Source organism: Poecilia latipinna, unplaced genomic scaffold, assembly GCF_001443285.1.
Source record: "Poecilia latipinna isolate Pla-1442-1.1 unplaced genomic scaffold, P_latipinna-1.0 Scaffold457, whole genome shotgun sequence".
In the NCBI taxonomy this organism is placed as follows: domain Eukaryota; kingdom Metazoa; phylum Chordata; class Actinopteri; order Cyprinodontiformes; family Poeciliidae; genus Poecilia; species Poecilia latipinna.
In genome coordinates, this window is record NW_015113073.1 from 408884 (window position 1) to 424836 (window position 15953).

Below are 15953 nucleotides of genomic sequence, written 5' to 3' on the forward strand. Positions count from 1 at the left end.
ATATATAAGAATATGTCCTTTTGTGCCATCATTTGTCTTCTATTATGGCGGAGTGCTCTGGAAATAGCACACTAACTTAAATCCTTTCAAGTCAAATAAGACATAAAATAAATCAACTAAAACCTTAAAACCTTTGCCAAACCAATTCTGAGTAAAAAGCTTTAAAAGCTGTTCAGTGTGAATTATATCTGTCACAGAGAGCATTTAGCACAACATCAAACACCACCTGGTGTCCCTCTGAGTGTTTGATTGCCCATGACTGTGTGAGCTTACAGCCAAAATCTGGACACTGCTGAACACTAGATTTGTGTGTGCGTTGGCGTGCGCGTGTGTGTGTGTGTGTGTGTGTGTGTGAGGGGGTCGGGGTTGCCATGTGCACAAACGCTGTTTTTCACACACTCACACTAGCTCCGTAAATCCAATCAGGTGTTAAACTGAAGAATTTCACTGGAAACATGTTTGTTTTGTGGATGAGATGAAACTATTTGTAGTGAATGTTTTACAGTTATTTCTATTACCTAGTTGCAGCAACACAACAATCTGTTTGTAACCCTTAAATAAATGCTATGTTCTTGCATTGCTCCCATTCTTGGGGAAAACATAAATAATTATACGGTCCAACGAAACGTAAGAATATATTTCCCTTTCTTTATGTTGGAGAGAACTTCAATGGATGTATTGAAAAGAAGTTTCCCTCATCAAAATTTTACATTTCTAGTAATATAGATGAATATCTGAGTGTGAAGCCTAAATATGATTTGAGCAAATAAGCTAAGTTTGTTTTTTCTCAATCTCATGAACCACACCTCTTATTTGGATTACAATTTCAATCCGTTCTAGCTGAATCCAATCAGAGTATTCCGATTGGAGTGTTTATGTGACACATTTTTATTCAGATTACTTAAACATGCCTACTGACCCGACTCTGAGTTCCTTTTGGATGATGGACCTTATGTGCGAGGCTGAGGCCAGTTACCCAATGGATGAAGCTTGGTTTGTTTTATTTGTGTTTCACTCTCTTCTTTCTTTATTTGGTCATGATTAATATATTTGTGTGACAGTAGGTACTTCTTCTTGATTGTAGCGGTGACTGGTTCCAACAGTAAATATTTTAAATTTTAGTTGCAAGAAATTAAATCCAAAATATTCATCCCCCAATCAGATTTAGATTGACGGTGATCCTCCAGATAACAAACAAATCTGTGAAGAGAGCTAAAAATTAGAATGATGCTATGACTCTAAAAGTCATATTTGATGATAAAAAAACAAAAACAAAGAAACAACAAAAAACAGACATTAGAAATGGACCAGTATGACAGCACTTATGCATAGTTGGGAAAAGAACAAAGAAATCCACAAACTCAAAAATCATTTATTTGGTTAGATTTTTTTTTTTTTTTAGATGTTCTTGTCGTTTTTCTCTAGTTTTATGTTTTAAAATGAGACAGTCATTTCTGGATAGGAGTCTATAGCAGTCAGATAATGTAGCTTTCGAGTCAGAATGTTTTATCTTTTGTCTAGGTTTAGGAAAACGCGTTGTCCTTTCTACTCAGGTTTAACAACAAAAGCCTTCCAAGAAACGAGACAGAATGCGTTATCAGTTCCCAGCAGCATCAAACAACTTCTCAGTATGCAGCTCACAGTAGATGTGAATTTAATTCTCCTTCCTTCTTCTTACTGAAGCAAAATAAAGCAACCTTATATGTTGTCTGTTTGTTGGGTATTTCATTTTGAGTATAGCCACCCCATGTTTTATGATTACAAAATTATATAAGGAGAAGGTAGAGAAAGGAAAATTACATGACAATAAATATGGAAAAGTGTCTGCTGTTTTCTGTCATGTTGTGCTTTTTCTGCCAGTGGTTGTGAGTCGGCAGGCTCAACACTGTCACCGCTCGATATTCGCTCTGCGATGATGCCACAACCCCAGCTGAGAGTGCATATACACACCGACCCAAAATAATGTGCGAAAACAATTTGCACTCAAACATAGTTCCTCTCCCCATCTCACCATCTGTGCCTCCGTCGATGCCTCACGTCTGCTAAAAATCAACAGAGAAGTGCAGATGGTGTCATCAGCAAGCATCGCTTCGACACCTCTGCATCTCATCTCGCTCTTTGTGTTGAAGCCTCTGGGGTGGGGTCACCCAAAAATAAGATCCAGTACGTCTCCAGAGAACCCAATCCTGTCTGAGAAACTTTATGAACTGTAAATGTGCTATATTTGGAGCATCTGTTACTTTTGTGCTCCATAAAACCTGTTTATGCAGGCGAACATACACAGAAGACATAAATGCGCATTAATGTGTATGAATAATACAGGTTATTCACTAAAAGTCAGTAATCTATGTGTCGTGGTGCCAATTTATTTCAGACATGGAAAACATTTCTCTCAAAATTCAACTGTGACATAATGACAATTACTGGTTGTATTTATTTGCCATTAAAGTTCTCAGTAATTATAGCTGTTATTTTTGGTTACAGTTGATGTGATGCATTAAATGTCATTGCAGCGCTAATCTCTTATGAAAATATGTGGCTTACATAACAGAATAATGCTGGGTGGATCAATTGGTTCATCATTACTTAAAAAAAATCACACACTTTACTTACTATTTTACACAAAACTCTCTGCAAAGTTATAGCAATCACTCTAATTTTTAAATCTGTGGTACAACTAAATGAAATCTCCTGCAGCCTTCAGAAGTCAAGTTAGCAGCAGGTAGAATCCACTTCTGCAATGTAATCTCAGGATAAATACAGTTCCCTGTGAAGGTTGCAGAGATCTGGGAAAACGTTATGGAAAAGTTTAAAGCTAATCTACCAAGACATGGTCATGTAGAGCTACAACATGTAAAACAATGTGTTCTGATAAAATAAGACCATAATGAAATTTTCTGGACATAAATAATTCATGCATGATGTTGACTGTGAAGCATGGTGGCAGCGTCATGCTACAAGAAAACCAGTTAAAAGCTGCTAAAGACTTGAAACTGGGGGAGAGGTTGACCAGCAGGACAATGACTGGAAGAATTCAGTCGGCGCTATAGTGGAATGGTTTTGATTAAAGCGTTGGAAGTCCAGACCTAAATTTGACTGAGCAGGATTTGGTGGGATTTGAGCATTGATTTTCACAGATGCTCTTTATCCAGTCTGACTCAACTTGAGCCATTTTGCGACTCAGAAAGAGCAAACACTTCATTCTCCTGACATGTGACAGACTTGCAGTTGCAATTGCTATGAAACATGGTTCAAATGCACGTCACTCAAATGGTGGGAGTTCTTAGCTTGACGCAGTTACTCCATTGTTTATTTTTTTATTTTTTTAATTCTTTTCCATCAAGCGATAACTGTGTGATCTCAATCTCTTGGTGCTTCGCTATTTGTTACACACTCAGTATTTCCCAAATCAACAAGTTCATTTACTTCAGCCTGAGCCTTCATTTTCCACATTGGCGCTGTAGCTTTACTCTAATCTGTTATAGCCTTAAACAGTTGGATGTACAGTCGTATTCCTGCTTGGGTGTCAGACACCCTTCAGCTGACTCATAATTGTCACTTCAACTACATGTTAAAGGCTTAATTACACTAAAAATAGTAGAGCTCGCTGCAGGCTGCTAATAGCCCAATTTTAGTTGCATATTTTTTCTGTGTATTCCACAGTCACTGGAAGGACATCTTTTTTTTTTTACCCATCTTAGGCTTTTTCAAATTTTCACTGTAATGTGTCACAATTATCAACACACATCCCATATGTTTATTTTGCATATGCAATAGTAAAACTACTATCAAAAGTATACTTTGGAAAGTAAAGGATGGCCAATGAAAAAAAACTGCATAAAAGTATATCTTTTATATGCTGAATTTATATCAATTGCATTTCAATCTCTGAGAAATATGTCACATATTTTTCTTAACTCTAAGCACAGTTTTAATGCCATGCTTTTACAAAACCATGCTTTTACTGGCACTGAAAGTACCAGTAATGAGCTGCAAATATAGCTGAATTATGAAACTAATAAAAGGTGCCATATTCAAGAACAGCTGGAGCCAAGGTTTGAGTATCATAAGTGGCAATTGCTGCTGTACAACCCAGTCTCCTTAGTTAGCCCTTGGCTTATAAGACTACCCCAGTGTGTCTGCACCATAAACAAGAAAGAAGCATATATTTTGTAGGAGTTTCATGTGCTATGTTTCTGCTAATTTACTGTATATAAATATTTGGGCATTGTTATCAAAATCAGTCGTGCAGTTAGAGCTTCCCTTTCACTAATGTACTAAATAATAGAATGTGTTATGTAACAACTGTTCCCACAAATGCTCTCAAATGTGTCTGAGTGCACATTATATACAACCTCATGAAAAATTATCACATAACCTGTTACTTTTGAATAGCCTGTTAAGGACTGTTGACTAAGCTAGTGTCTCGTTTGTTGTAATAGCTGCTCAGGTTGTAAAATCAGGATGTATCTGTAATATCTAATGAAAATGTTTAAGGCAGCATGCAAGCAGACAGCTTAGACCAGCAAATGTTTACACCTGAAGTCTGCAGCTGCAGGGTAAAATCCGCATCATATTCAGATAAGTATAACTTTTCCACCTGAGGTACAAAATCTGACCCAGATATGTAGTTTTTGACTTCTGAAAATGCTTTTCAGCTCCTGACATTTTTGAGGAACGAAAAATTGATTTTTATTGAAAATGACAGTTTTAGGCTGCTGAGTAATATTCTTGTCATTTTTCTCTTCAGCCCAGATAAATCGCTCCTGAACTTTCTGGTGAAGTGACATAACGTAAGGAATGTGACAGCTGTAGGCCGTATGCTGGATATGTCTGCAAGTGGTGGTTCTTGAAGCTCTGAACTCCTGCTGCAGTCCATACATTTTGAAACTTCACCAAACTCTAAAAGGCTTTGCCTCAAAATCCTCACAAGGTTTCAATTATCCCTGTTGCTCATGCACCTTTTTTGATCTCAGTTTTTCTTTCCACTAAACTTTGCATTCCAATATTTTTGAATACAGCACTCTGTGGATGGGAACATCTTTGGCAGTGGCATTTTCTGGATTATCCTTACTGTATAATGTGTCAATAGTCATGACTGCCTAGCTATAGCATCACTGTAACATTACTTTTCATTTTATTTGTCTTAAGCAATGTTATTTTCTGATACAGTGAACTTTGGGTTTTTGTTAACTCTTAAGCCACAAAGATCGAAATTAACAAGAATAACAGTATAAAATATGTAACTCTGCTTATAATAAATTTACATGAGTTATATGAGTTTCATTTTTAAATTGAATTACTAAAATGAACTTCATATACAACTATAACTTATTGAGGCATGCTTGTAATTATCATCATACTATATATCAATTTAACTGCAGTAGTGAAGGAGAATAGCAGCTAACTGAAGCAACGTCTTCAGTTAAATAACAAAACGTTTTGTAGCATTTGTTGTCAAAAACAGTTAATATTAGATTTTACAATGTTGATCATTTTATTACCAATATCCATTACCTTTAGAAATTCCTTTTTATAGTGTGGACTGCTTTTGTTTCTTCGGGAATGCAAAAATGGAGGTGTTGAGTAAGCAGCTGAAGCTTTGGGTGGGTTTTCTGGTCATAAATAGAACATTTCTTTATGAAGAAACAGCTTTTAGAACACTCTGTTCTGAATCACTCCAGTATCCACCCATTGCTTTAAGCTCAATCCACCTGGTCGTCATTCCGTTTTGCTTCCAGATTAAATAAAAGCGTAAGTTTATGGGTAACTATAACCGAGCAGCACTAAAAGATGACAATTTTAGATTTTTTTTTTTTTTTTACCCGTCCTTCCTTTCTCTTCTGCCAGCTCTCTCTCCCTCCGCTCCCCGTGCGCGTCAGAGTTTGCGCAAGCAGCCTCTCCGCCTCTCCGTGTAGTATAGCGCAGCTCCGTCTCCCATTCACACCAGTTTACTACCAGACACACACTCGGTCGGAACGCGTTAAAAAAAAAAAAGGTGCTGTTCCTTTCCTTTCGCCACTTTGGATTAACACTGTGCTTTTTTCACCATGCTGGAAGTGGAAGGTAGGAAACTCAGCCGACGTTTTTGTTGCCATTTCAAGCCCGAAACTTATGTGTTAAAATCCGGATGATACAGTTTAATAGATGTTCTATTCCCCGATATTTGACCTTGACGAACAGCTTTACTAAAAGCGATTTTTTTTGTTGTTTTTTTTTGTTTTTTGGTATAAAATAAATCGGTGACATTAACGCTGTAGGCTAATATCGTTTAGTAATTGAAAGGAGGGCTTCGCTGCCTAACGCTGATGCTGAATTTCATCAATGAAGGAACCGCACCGACAACTCATCGTTTTAATTTATCCTCACACGTGTAAAATAATAAAAATATGAACGTTTGATTAATTTAATGGCGAAGCCATCAACCGATTGCTTCATGTCCTTTTAATGTGGAATAATTCACAAAGTTCTTAGGCATGAATTGGACTACAAAAATGTATCCTTGAAGATGCTTTTATTGTCCAATTCATGCTGAGGCTCAGGGAATCATCGAAAGAAAGCATTAACAAAAAAAGCTTGTGTGCTGCATCAAGGGATTGACTGTGAAAATCTATGCTGTCTACATTTAGCAATCTTCAGGCTTCAGATTAGTGGGAAAATAAGGTTCAGAAGTGTGGAAAAAGGTAAAACACGGAGCGCAGAGGGGGACTTGATAGCGACAAAGATTCATAAATACCTTTTAGTGATTTATTTATTTATTTATTTTACTTTATTTCCTGAATAACGCCTCAGTTCTTCAGGAACAGACCTATTTTAAACAGCAGACCTTTACTGCACAATAAATCGACTTTGTATAAAATTGCTTCAAACCGGTATCTACTCCAATTTATAGCATTTAGGGGTGTGACATTCAGATCCAGAGGTGATAAATTTGGTTGCCTTTTATTTGTTTTCACAAATAGAGAAGAAGGTCGACAAATCCAAAACTAATCAATGTAGAATAATTTTCTCAAATGTTCTGCCGTCTTCTGTGCCCAGTGTTTGTGATTCCCTAAATTGAGAAAGGTCAAGCATGAAGACTATAGCAATGCTTTCAGTAAAAGGAGAACAAATTCCAGTTGGAATGAGTTAAAATGGCTTGATTTTTCATGGCAACTCTAACAATGCTAATAATAAATCTGTGTTCCTTGTAGAATAATTTGCTTTAAGCATTTTATATTCTGAACTAAGTGATTAAATGCAATTGAGGGTCCATAAAAACAAACATATAAATAGAATGCAATTAGTATGCACAATGGTAGCAAATGCAAATTCTAGAATTTTCGATCAAACAACCCAAATTGGCAGAATCCGGCTGGCGTTGTCAACATCAAGACGGCCACTGCTTTTCACACTACAATACAGTAACGTTTTCTCAAATTTTGCTTTAAAGAATTGTGTTTAGGGTTGATTGGTCTGCCCAGACCTTCAAACCAACTGTGAGAGAGACCCTCAGTTAAGTGGTAATACTGTCAATAATCCTGAAGCAAATGCATACTTTTGCGTCTGTAAGAACTAACTTTAGCAGCTAATGGTTAGCTAGTTGCAATATTATTTTAGTGTTTAAAACTCAGCCAAATCTTCTCATTTGTCTTACTTACTATTACAGCAGTTAGACATGCAGTCTTTACTATTGCATCGTAATATTGTTGTTACCGTTGCTAACTGTAGCCGTTAATGATGGCCACTAAAGTTGACATTCATTTTAAAATTAAGGAGCCATTTCACAGTTTATTGATTTTATTTGATAATCAGTTTCAAACTCTAACATTCTTGTTTGTTCTAGTAGCCTGATTCTGATTAATATCTTTGGTTTGTATAACCTTCACTTTGCTGAAAACTAAAAGGGGGATATTTTCAATGCTTTTGATCTCATAAAAGTCTCACAGACAAGAAAAGAAAAACTGTAGCTACAGTCAGTGGCAGTGTTTGATTCAGGTAACTTATCTCACTGCCCAGAATGACTATATGCTTTAAGATTCCACTCTTTAAGATCCACACAAGGTGTGTGTAAATAATACTAGCGCAAAAAAAAGCATTGTAGCCCAGCAAATTTTAAATTCAGTCAGTGCTTTGTGATTGCAAAATTGCATGTTATTTTGTACTGACATGATGCATCTCCATGTGAAATTCTTAATGATGCCCTCAAGTTTATTTTGCCTGACTGCACGACTCAGGTGAAACGTTGATTAATATAATTTTCTTGTTTAACGAGATCCTGCCACAGGGAATTTTTTGTGCTGCGCTTCAGCTGGAAAAAGAGACTACTGAGGTCACACGTGCACTGAACAGGCAGTCCAAAATGAGGACAACCTTCGCTTACCTCCTGCCGTCAATGCAAATAGTTTGAGCGAAAGGGTTTGAGTCATGGCTAAAGAAAGATACCAAAACATAACATAAGTGAAAGAAGCGTAAAATGGATTTTAGTGTTTCCTTTTTCTGCTTCCTCACTCCTACTCCGTCTCATTCCTGTGCATGGATATGCTGAGGGCGGAAGCGTGGGCTGCTATAAATGTCCCTGAAAAACACCAGTCCGGTCTTAAATGTTTTTCTTTTCCAGTCTTTCCCTTTCTCATCTCTTGTGTGTTCCACTTTTCTCTCATTTTTTTTTTTTCTCCCCCTCCAGTGAACGGGACGCCGGCCAGTCAGCAGTCCACTCCTCATTCGGGGAAATCTCCCACCCCCTCCCCGACCAGCCCAGGCAGCCTCAGCCGACGCCAGGTAGGACTAGCTTACACAAGCAGATACACACACACACACACACATAACACACAATCACATAAGACTTCCACCCACAATCAGCCCACACATTTTAGAGACTTTTAAGTCTGTAACACACTCCTTTTATGTTCTCAGGAAAAGGACAAAGCTGTGACTGAGCATAGGCCAACTACATCTTAGAGTCACTTGAACAGGAAGAAACCAGCACATCCCAACACCTTTAGCATCTAAGATCAGGGTGGGGAGTGAAGCTTTGATCGCATCCAGTACTGCTCTGAGAAGCTCTGAAGGCATTTACGTTTGGACACGTGTTACTAGCCGGAAAAACACGTCCATCACATTTGCACATATGCTGACGCATTGCTCTTTGCTCCTCGCCGAGAATTCTATCTGCAAGTGTTAGCGCTGCATCGCACAGCGCCAGCCCTCGCTTCTAGTTATCTCTGGATTTATGAGTCAGCAGTTTGTCCAGCATCGGATCTAAAAATGACGAGGGCGGATCTTGTGTCGTTTTGTATGTGTACGCCCTCTGCAAAGGGTTTAGAAAACATTTTACAGTAGTAAGAGTTCATCAATTCAACTGTTTGTAAAGTTTCATTTTACTGATTAAAACATTTGTTGGAAACACTTTCTAAAGAGGATATGAGGTAGGATAGTAGTAGGATTGATGCACAAATTGAAGGTATAATGCAAAGAAAGAACATGCAACTCAATGGAAAAATGCTTAATTCAAAGACAAATTGTTCCTTCTGATTTCGTAGCCCCATGGTTGGGAGCTTATATTTTAACTTAAATTTGTCAAGATGAACGTTTTGGTACAACAGTGATAATGGTGAGCTTTTATTTTCTCCTTCGACAGAGCTACTGATTTCAGCAGTACAAATGAAGCTCATGTAGTTTTTCCCCAACCTTGTGGCTGAAGGGCCTTCCATTTTATTTTTTAAATGTAATTCAAAAATTTCCAGAAGAATTAAGTTTTTGGATTAGTTTCTGTCTTGACCAAAGCTCAGGAGACTCTTTTTTTGATTTATATTAACTCATTGCGATATTGCTCCTGCTCTGATAACTTTGCTTTAGTTTTTTCTTGTCTTTTCTTCCGTTTAGGCAAATTGAAATACTTTTTAGACTTTGTCAAGACAAACAATGCTACTCTTTTTTTTTTCTTCTGTTCTGCCATTTTTTCAGTAACATTGGCAACATAACAAGCCAATATAGCTGGCCAGTGAATGTGGCTTTCTGCTTGGCTTGTAGCTTGCACGCAGTATTTAATGTTACAAAGCAGCCCTTCTATATTAAGAGAGATAGTTGAGCATCCTCTAGTTTCCGTGCTGTGACTGTTTGCATTTTTCCACACCTCAAAGCTTTGAATACAATTTTTAATCAATGAACACTGGCTGCCATAACGGGATTGTTTCACCTTGACACCTCAAACACAGATAATTAGAAAAAAAAAAACAAAAAACAGAATATTTATTTAACTGTATGTTCACAAGGCACGGGGGCATATTAATTTAACATAACTTATTTGAAAAGTTTTGTTGGACTGTTTAAATAGAATGCCATTAACATAAAATATTTATATACCCAGAGATAAGTACTTACAGAGATGCCTGTGAATGTATTTGAGAAAACAAGGTCTAGAAGCTTCATAGGTTCTGTTTTGTGCAACATTTGACAAGCGATTTGTTAAAACAAGAAGGATCTATCAGTGGTACGGTTGTTTTTGTACGCCACAGCAGTTAGCCAGAGCTGTGGGAGCGGCTCAGATTTGGGTTGCAGCTACTGAGAACCAAACAGCAGAACTTACGCATTTGCCTGGAACTGGGTCGACATAAAAGAAACAGGCTGGCACGTGCATACATTAACCCACATTGCCAAACACACTCGGAGAATAAACAGGGAGAGCTGTCATGATTTAGACTACTGAAAATTTTAATTTCATATAGAAAAATATCTTTTCTTAACTGTGAACACATACACCAAAGTAAAAATTAAATTGAATTGCTTCAGACCGGAGTCAAACTTCAAATTGGTAAAGGTTGGAAGTTATTCAGCTTTAATTTTGGGTTTCTGGTGACTACACATGTGAATTACCATCTTATTACTCAGGAAAACAGCTTATTCTGAGATGTGATCGTAGCCTGAACTCATAATGAGAAAATGAAAGTAAAACACACTTTTTTTTTTGCACAGTTCACTGAAAACAGCAGTTAAATTCTTCTGAACATCACAAGCTGAGAGCCTATTTCATAAAGAGAGATTATTCTGGGTTTTGCAATTTCTAACACTTTACTCTGAGCCGGCAATAGCTTGACTAGAAGGAGGAGTGGAAGCCTCTTTCAGCCCATTATCTCCCCTCTCCACTCTGCAGCTTCACACTCTTCAGCAATATTATGTTATAATTCTCGCCCGTGCGCCTTACTTTCCTGTGCTCCGTGGTAGAGATTCCTTCTCTCCCCTGTGCCAGTTTCAGCTGCAGCCATTTCTACTCACTCACAGTGAGTGAGCGAGAATGAGTCCCAGGCCTGCAGTCATTTGAAAGGGTGAAATTGTATCCCCTCTTTCTCCTGTGGATAGCTTCCACAGGAGAAATGATAGAAGCAGGCACCAGGTTCAACAAATCACGTACATCTGTACTCTCTCCTTACAGCTGTCATTTCTGATCTGCAATTTTTGTAAATAGATGCCCTCTTCAGCTGATTTCTGATTTTTCTTTGAGTAGTAATGTAGGGCAATATTTTACTGAAGTAAAAAGTCAAGATTTTACCAATATTGTGAAACAAAAGTTATATTATTGATCACCATGGTTAGCATAGCTAGCAGTGCAGCAATTTCCATGAGTATTCCTAAAGAATGTTAGATCCTTTAGCTTTCGACAACACTGCTAATATCTCTAAATCCAGTGTGTTGCATGACAGATGGAGGTTGAGAACTCTTAAGGTAAAATGGCGCAACTTTGCTGTGGTCCTTTTGGCCTTTCTGTTACCCGATGAAAATCTTGTTCTATCCAAAGAATCGTTGAACCTCAAAACATACCTTAACATGTCTAAGAAACATATATTTTTTTTTTATAGATTTCCAAAGAGAATTCTAGATGCAGCCATATTGTTTCAGTCCTCCGGTTCACTTTAACATGTCACCTTGGTGGAATCAGCTCTCAGAATTAGGCTGCCTACATTCCTCTGTTCAGTGCAACCTGTTTTCCTCAAGGAGAATAAACTGACATAGTAGCTTTTATCTTTTAAATTTCATGCATGCAAAACTGTATTTACAAAGACACGCATAAATCCTCCAGGAATCCGAGCAGACATTCACGCACGCTTCAGAAGAAACACTTATGCATAAAATCATCATTTGTGCTCTGGTGGCAGATGAGCACGATGCACTTGCTGTCTGATTTACACATTCTGTGCACAACGTGACCTATTTTTGTAAACTGGCAGCCAAGGCTTATAAAAGTGGTTTGCATTCACAAAGTCACCCACCTCCTCCCTTCGCTCCCTCCTTTCCGTTCAAACTTCTCATTGTCCCTTCAAGGCCGCTCGCTTCTCAAACAGCAGTCGACTTCTCTTTCATATTTTCCTTTTGAATGTGCCGACACGTTCAGCCACACAGGCTCCCTCACCAGGCTTTGCGTTCTGAGGCGGCTGTAGATGAATGAAAGAAACCGGCGAGGTCACGGCTCTGTGAAAAATACAAAGGGGAGAAATAAATCATTAAGCGAAAAAACAAAACATGATGGCGACACCTTGGAGGTGAGAGAAACAAACCTGCGACAGTCGGGCGGTTTGGATGAGCTGACTCTCATCCATATGATGTCACATATACCATCTTTTCACTCTTAGGTGTCTTCCTCAAGTGTTCATTAGGCGAGTATTTTAGACAATCATATCCAATTTCCATTGAGTTGCATGCTCTGTCCCTCATCCATATCACTCATTTCTTGTATTGGGTGATTTATCGTTAATTTATTTGTGTGTTTGTGTGAGAAAGAAAGAAACTGTGAGATGAAGAAGAAATTATCCATTAAACCTTGTAACATTGTCTTATTCATCCATATGTCTGTTTTTTGTTTTATTTTTTCCCTTGTATTGTACTGTATTTCCTGTTACTTTTTGTGTTTTATTTCATTAAGTAGTCTGTTTTTTCTTAATGTGACTGGCTGCACCACATTAGTCTCTCATTAGTTTCTAAACCTGTAGATTTGAAAGTTTTATTAACAAAAATAAGTTATTTAAATGATTTTAAAATGTGTAATACTCAATGCTCCTTAATATAACTCTTTTGCAAAGAGATGCAGAACATTTTCATGCATACTTTTTTCTGAGATAAATCACATTCATGATATGGTGACTGTCATGTGAGGCTGCCAGCTCTTCTTGGCTCATTTGTTCCCATTTTGTGTTTCCTTTTTTTCTGAATGTATTCATTTTCATTTGTTTGAGTCATTAAATTTGCCGTTTCATTTTCATTTTGTGGTCTTTCTTCGTGTGCTCCTTATGTTTCTTATTTTTATGTATGATTGCAATTAACTTTTCATAAGCGGCCCAACTGAGCCGAATAGCTCTGCATTAATAACTAGAAGCCCAGAGCAGCTGCTATCCACTCTGTTTGGACACATTTCTCTTCATCTATGCATTTTTGGTATATAAAGAGATACAATTATTACAGCTTCCTCCATTTAGTAACAAGTCTGGTGAAAATGTGTAGCATCATTAGAATTGCTTTTTCAGTGGGCTGGAAAAACAACAAATAATGTTTTATAGTTTGGTTCCCATAACAGTTCACATGAACTAGAGTGCAAGTATATGAAGATTTTTCATCTAAATTCCTACTTTATGTTTTTGTTGTTCAGGCTTTCTAAAATGTTTTATATAAAATCCATGACTTCCTGGTTGCTTGGACTGTAAGTATAAATAACAAAGAGGTCTGTTTTTGTTAGTCACTACATGTGAAAATAAGCCTTCAAACATGAAAAATGAAAAGAATCAATCATCTCTACTTTCATGCACTGACTAATGCACTGAAATACACAATTGGACATTTTAAATGCCTTACTTACAGTTTACTGGGCTGATTTTAATTTTAATACTTTAGAAAGCGCACCTGAGGTCCTCTAAGTTTCTTTTAAAAATTTGTCTTGGGTGTATTAAATTAAGTCTTTGCAAATGAAGTTCAAAATCCCGATAAGATCCCATCACTTTGTCTGAGTGGCAGAGCAGAAAAAACGGCAGTCTGTCTGTCTAGACAACAAGTCCAGTAATCTAATCTGTCTTGTTTGCTTTTTAAACCCAGAGAGTCATGCAGGGACAAAACCAACTCTTCAGTTTCCATTAAATCATATTACATTTTTCCACCAAAAACAAACAGCGTTAAGTCCTTCATCTAATATTGTCTGGCACTGAAAGTGACAAAGAGGCTGCAGGGGAAAAAAAAAAAAAAAAGAGCCTCGATTCTTTGAGGCCAGAGAGACAGAGAGCAGGAAGGCTTCGGGATGTGTCTCCTAATCAGATTCAGACAGCAGCACAGAGGACAAAGCTGGAAATATCTCCAAGTTGGTTATGTAAATGTGCACTGCATTTTTAATCTGCAGCTCTACAGCTGGCAGCCTTTCCTTACCACCACAGAACCGATCATTATTTCTGCCTCAACACATCTGCTTCTGCGATTATGCTTCCCATTTAAAGTCAGCCTCCCCTAATTCTCTTTTATCCACTGACCAGTTTTCAGCTGCCGAGCGCTCCCATTGCAGATTTGGAGAGAAGTATGTCCAAAAAAAATTGTGTGAAAGGTGTTTTGCCAAGTGTGTTTTTTAGCAGAGTGACTCAGTTCAAACAAGAGTGCCGAGCTCTGGAGTCAGAAATAACAAAATGAGCCAGCAGGGAGAACGCTGGGCTTTATGATATAATCATGATTAACATCACCCAGAACAGACTCCTCATCCGTTCTCTCTCACTCTGTCTGTCGCTCCATCTGTCTCACCGGCATCCTCACAGAAAATACAGACAGCGTTTTCATCGAAGGTTGAGCTCACCTCCCAGTCTGCAGACAGGAAATGGCCATATATAGGCTTTCTGTCTCCTCGCTGGAAGTTTCATAAGCTGCTGCTCTCCTCTCTCTGTGAGCAGTCTCCATAGCAACAGTATTTTGTTTCCCTCTGTGGCAGGAAGCAAGAGAGAGAGGGGTAGAGATAGGAGTTTGAAATGAGACGGCCAGCGTAGATGTACGATTAGGGCACAACAACAGAAATGGACATACGGAGGAGGAAAAATACAAGAGCAGAAAGAGGAGATGAAAAGCACCGCAGGGCCGTCGGGTATTAAGTGGGTTTTCTTGCTCTGGGAATGAGTGCCCGACCAAACACAAACATTATATAAATCTGACTTTAGTCTGACTCATGGCTACATTCAGATAGGTGTTTTTCAGGTCACAGCAACAGAGATGAGTAAATGCACCGACAGCAACTCAGGCGAAGAATTAGGGCAGATCACTTCTGTAAATAGGTTCTGAACAAAAGTCGTTAAAGTTCAATAAAACGTCCTTTTCCGTTTCTGTAACGACAGTGAAAATCCTCACAATGTGCAAGTGTCAGTCATCTTTTTTCACTAGAAAATTTGTAAAGTTCTGACACAGAAAAGGGTTTGTGGTCCTCGGCAGCACAATGGGCAGCATAACGTATTCGATTGCCCTTTAGGAGATTTTTTATCGATTGAGCAAAACTATTTTTCTGCAACTGACTTTTTGTCTCTTCATTTGAAAAATAAAGGTATATATTTACATATATATAAAAGAAATACCAATGACGTTTTCATAGTTTATTTCAATGGATGGCATGTCTATTATAGACTTAAAATGTCATAAAGAAGTCATGCAAAAACTAAAGAGGTGTATCTGAATCACACACACACGCACACACATGCACACAGTGATAGTTTCTGACATGAGATAATGGCAGTTACCCAGGGCAGTTTTAAAAAAAGTTGGGCGCAAAGCGTCATACCCTACCTTGCCTCCATTTTGGGGACATTGTCTTGTTTTTCCCAGTCCTTGATGGGACGGACATTTCACTTGTTTTGTAGCAGAGATTTTCAAAATCCTAACCTAATGCTGCCAATTCAAAGATAAATTTCAAATCTTGTTCTTCATTCTGATTGGATTATTAGGAACCAATCAATGAAAGCAGTTGTTTAAAT

The 15953-nt window shown here is 37.9% G+C and overlaps 1 protein-coding gene across 6 annotated transcripts in view; it reads left to right on the forward strand.

Annotated features, from left to right (window-relative positions):
* dclk1a (doublecortin-like kinase 1a) overlaps positions 1-15953 on the forward strand; it is a 60428-nt gene that overhangs the window by 36687 nt on the left and 7788 nt on the right. For 5 of the 6 annotated variants that reach the window (XM_015038932.1, XM_015038926.1, XM_015038930.1 and 2 more), the window contains one exon: positions 8666-8760. In XM_015038932.1, the coding sequence (XP_014894418.1) occupies positions 8666-8760 (95 nt within the window). Of the gene's footprint in view, positions 1-5919; positions 6067-8665; positions 8761-15953 lie in introns of those variants that run through there. The other variant, XM_015038931.1, reaches the window with a different exon arrangement.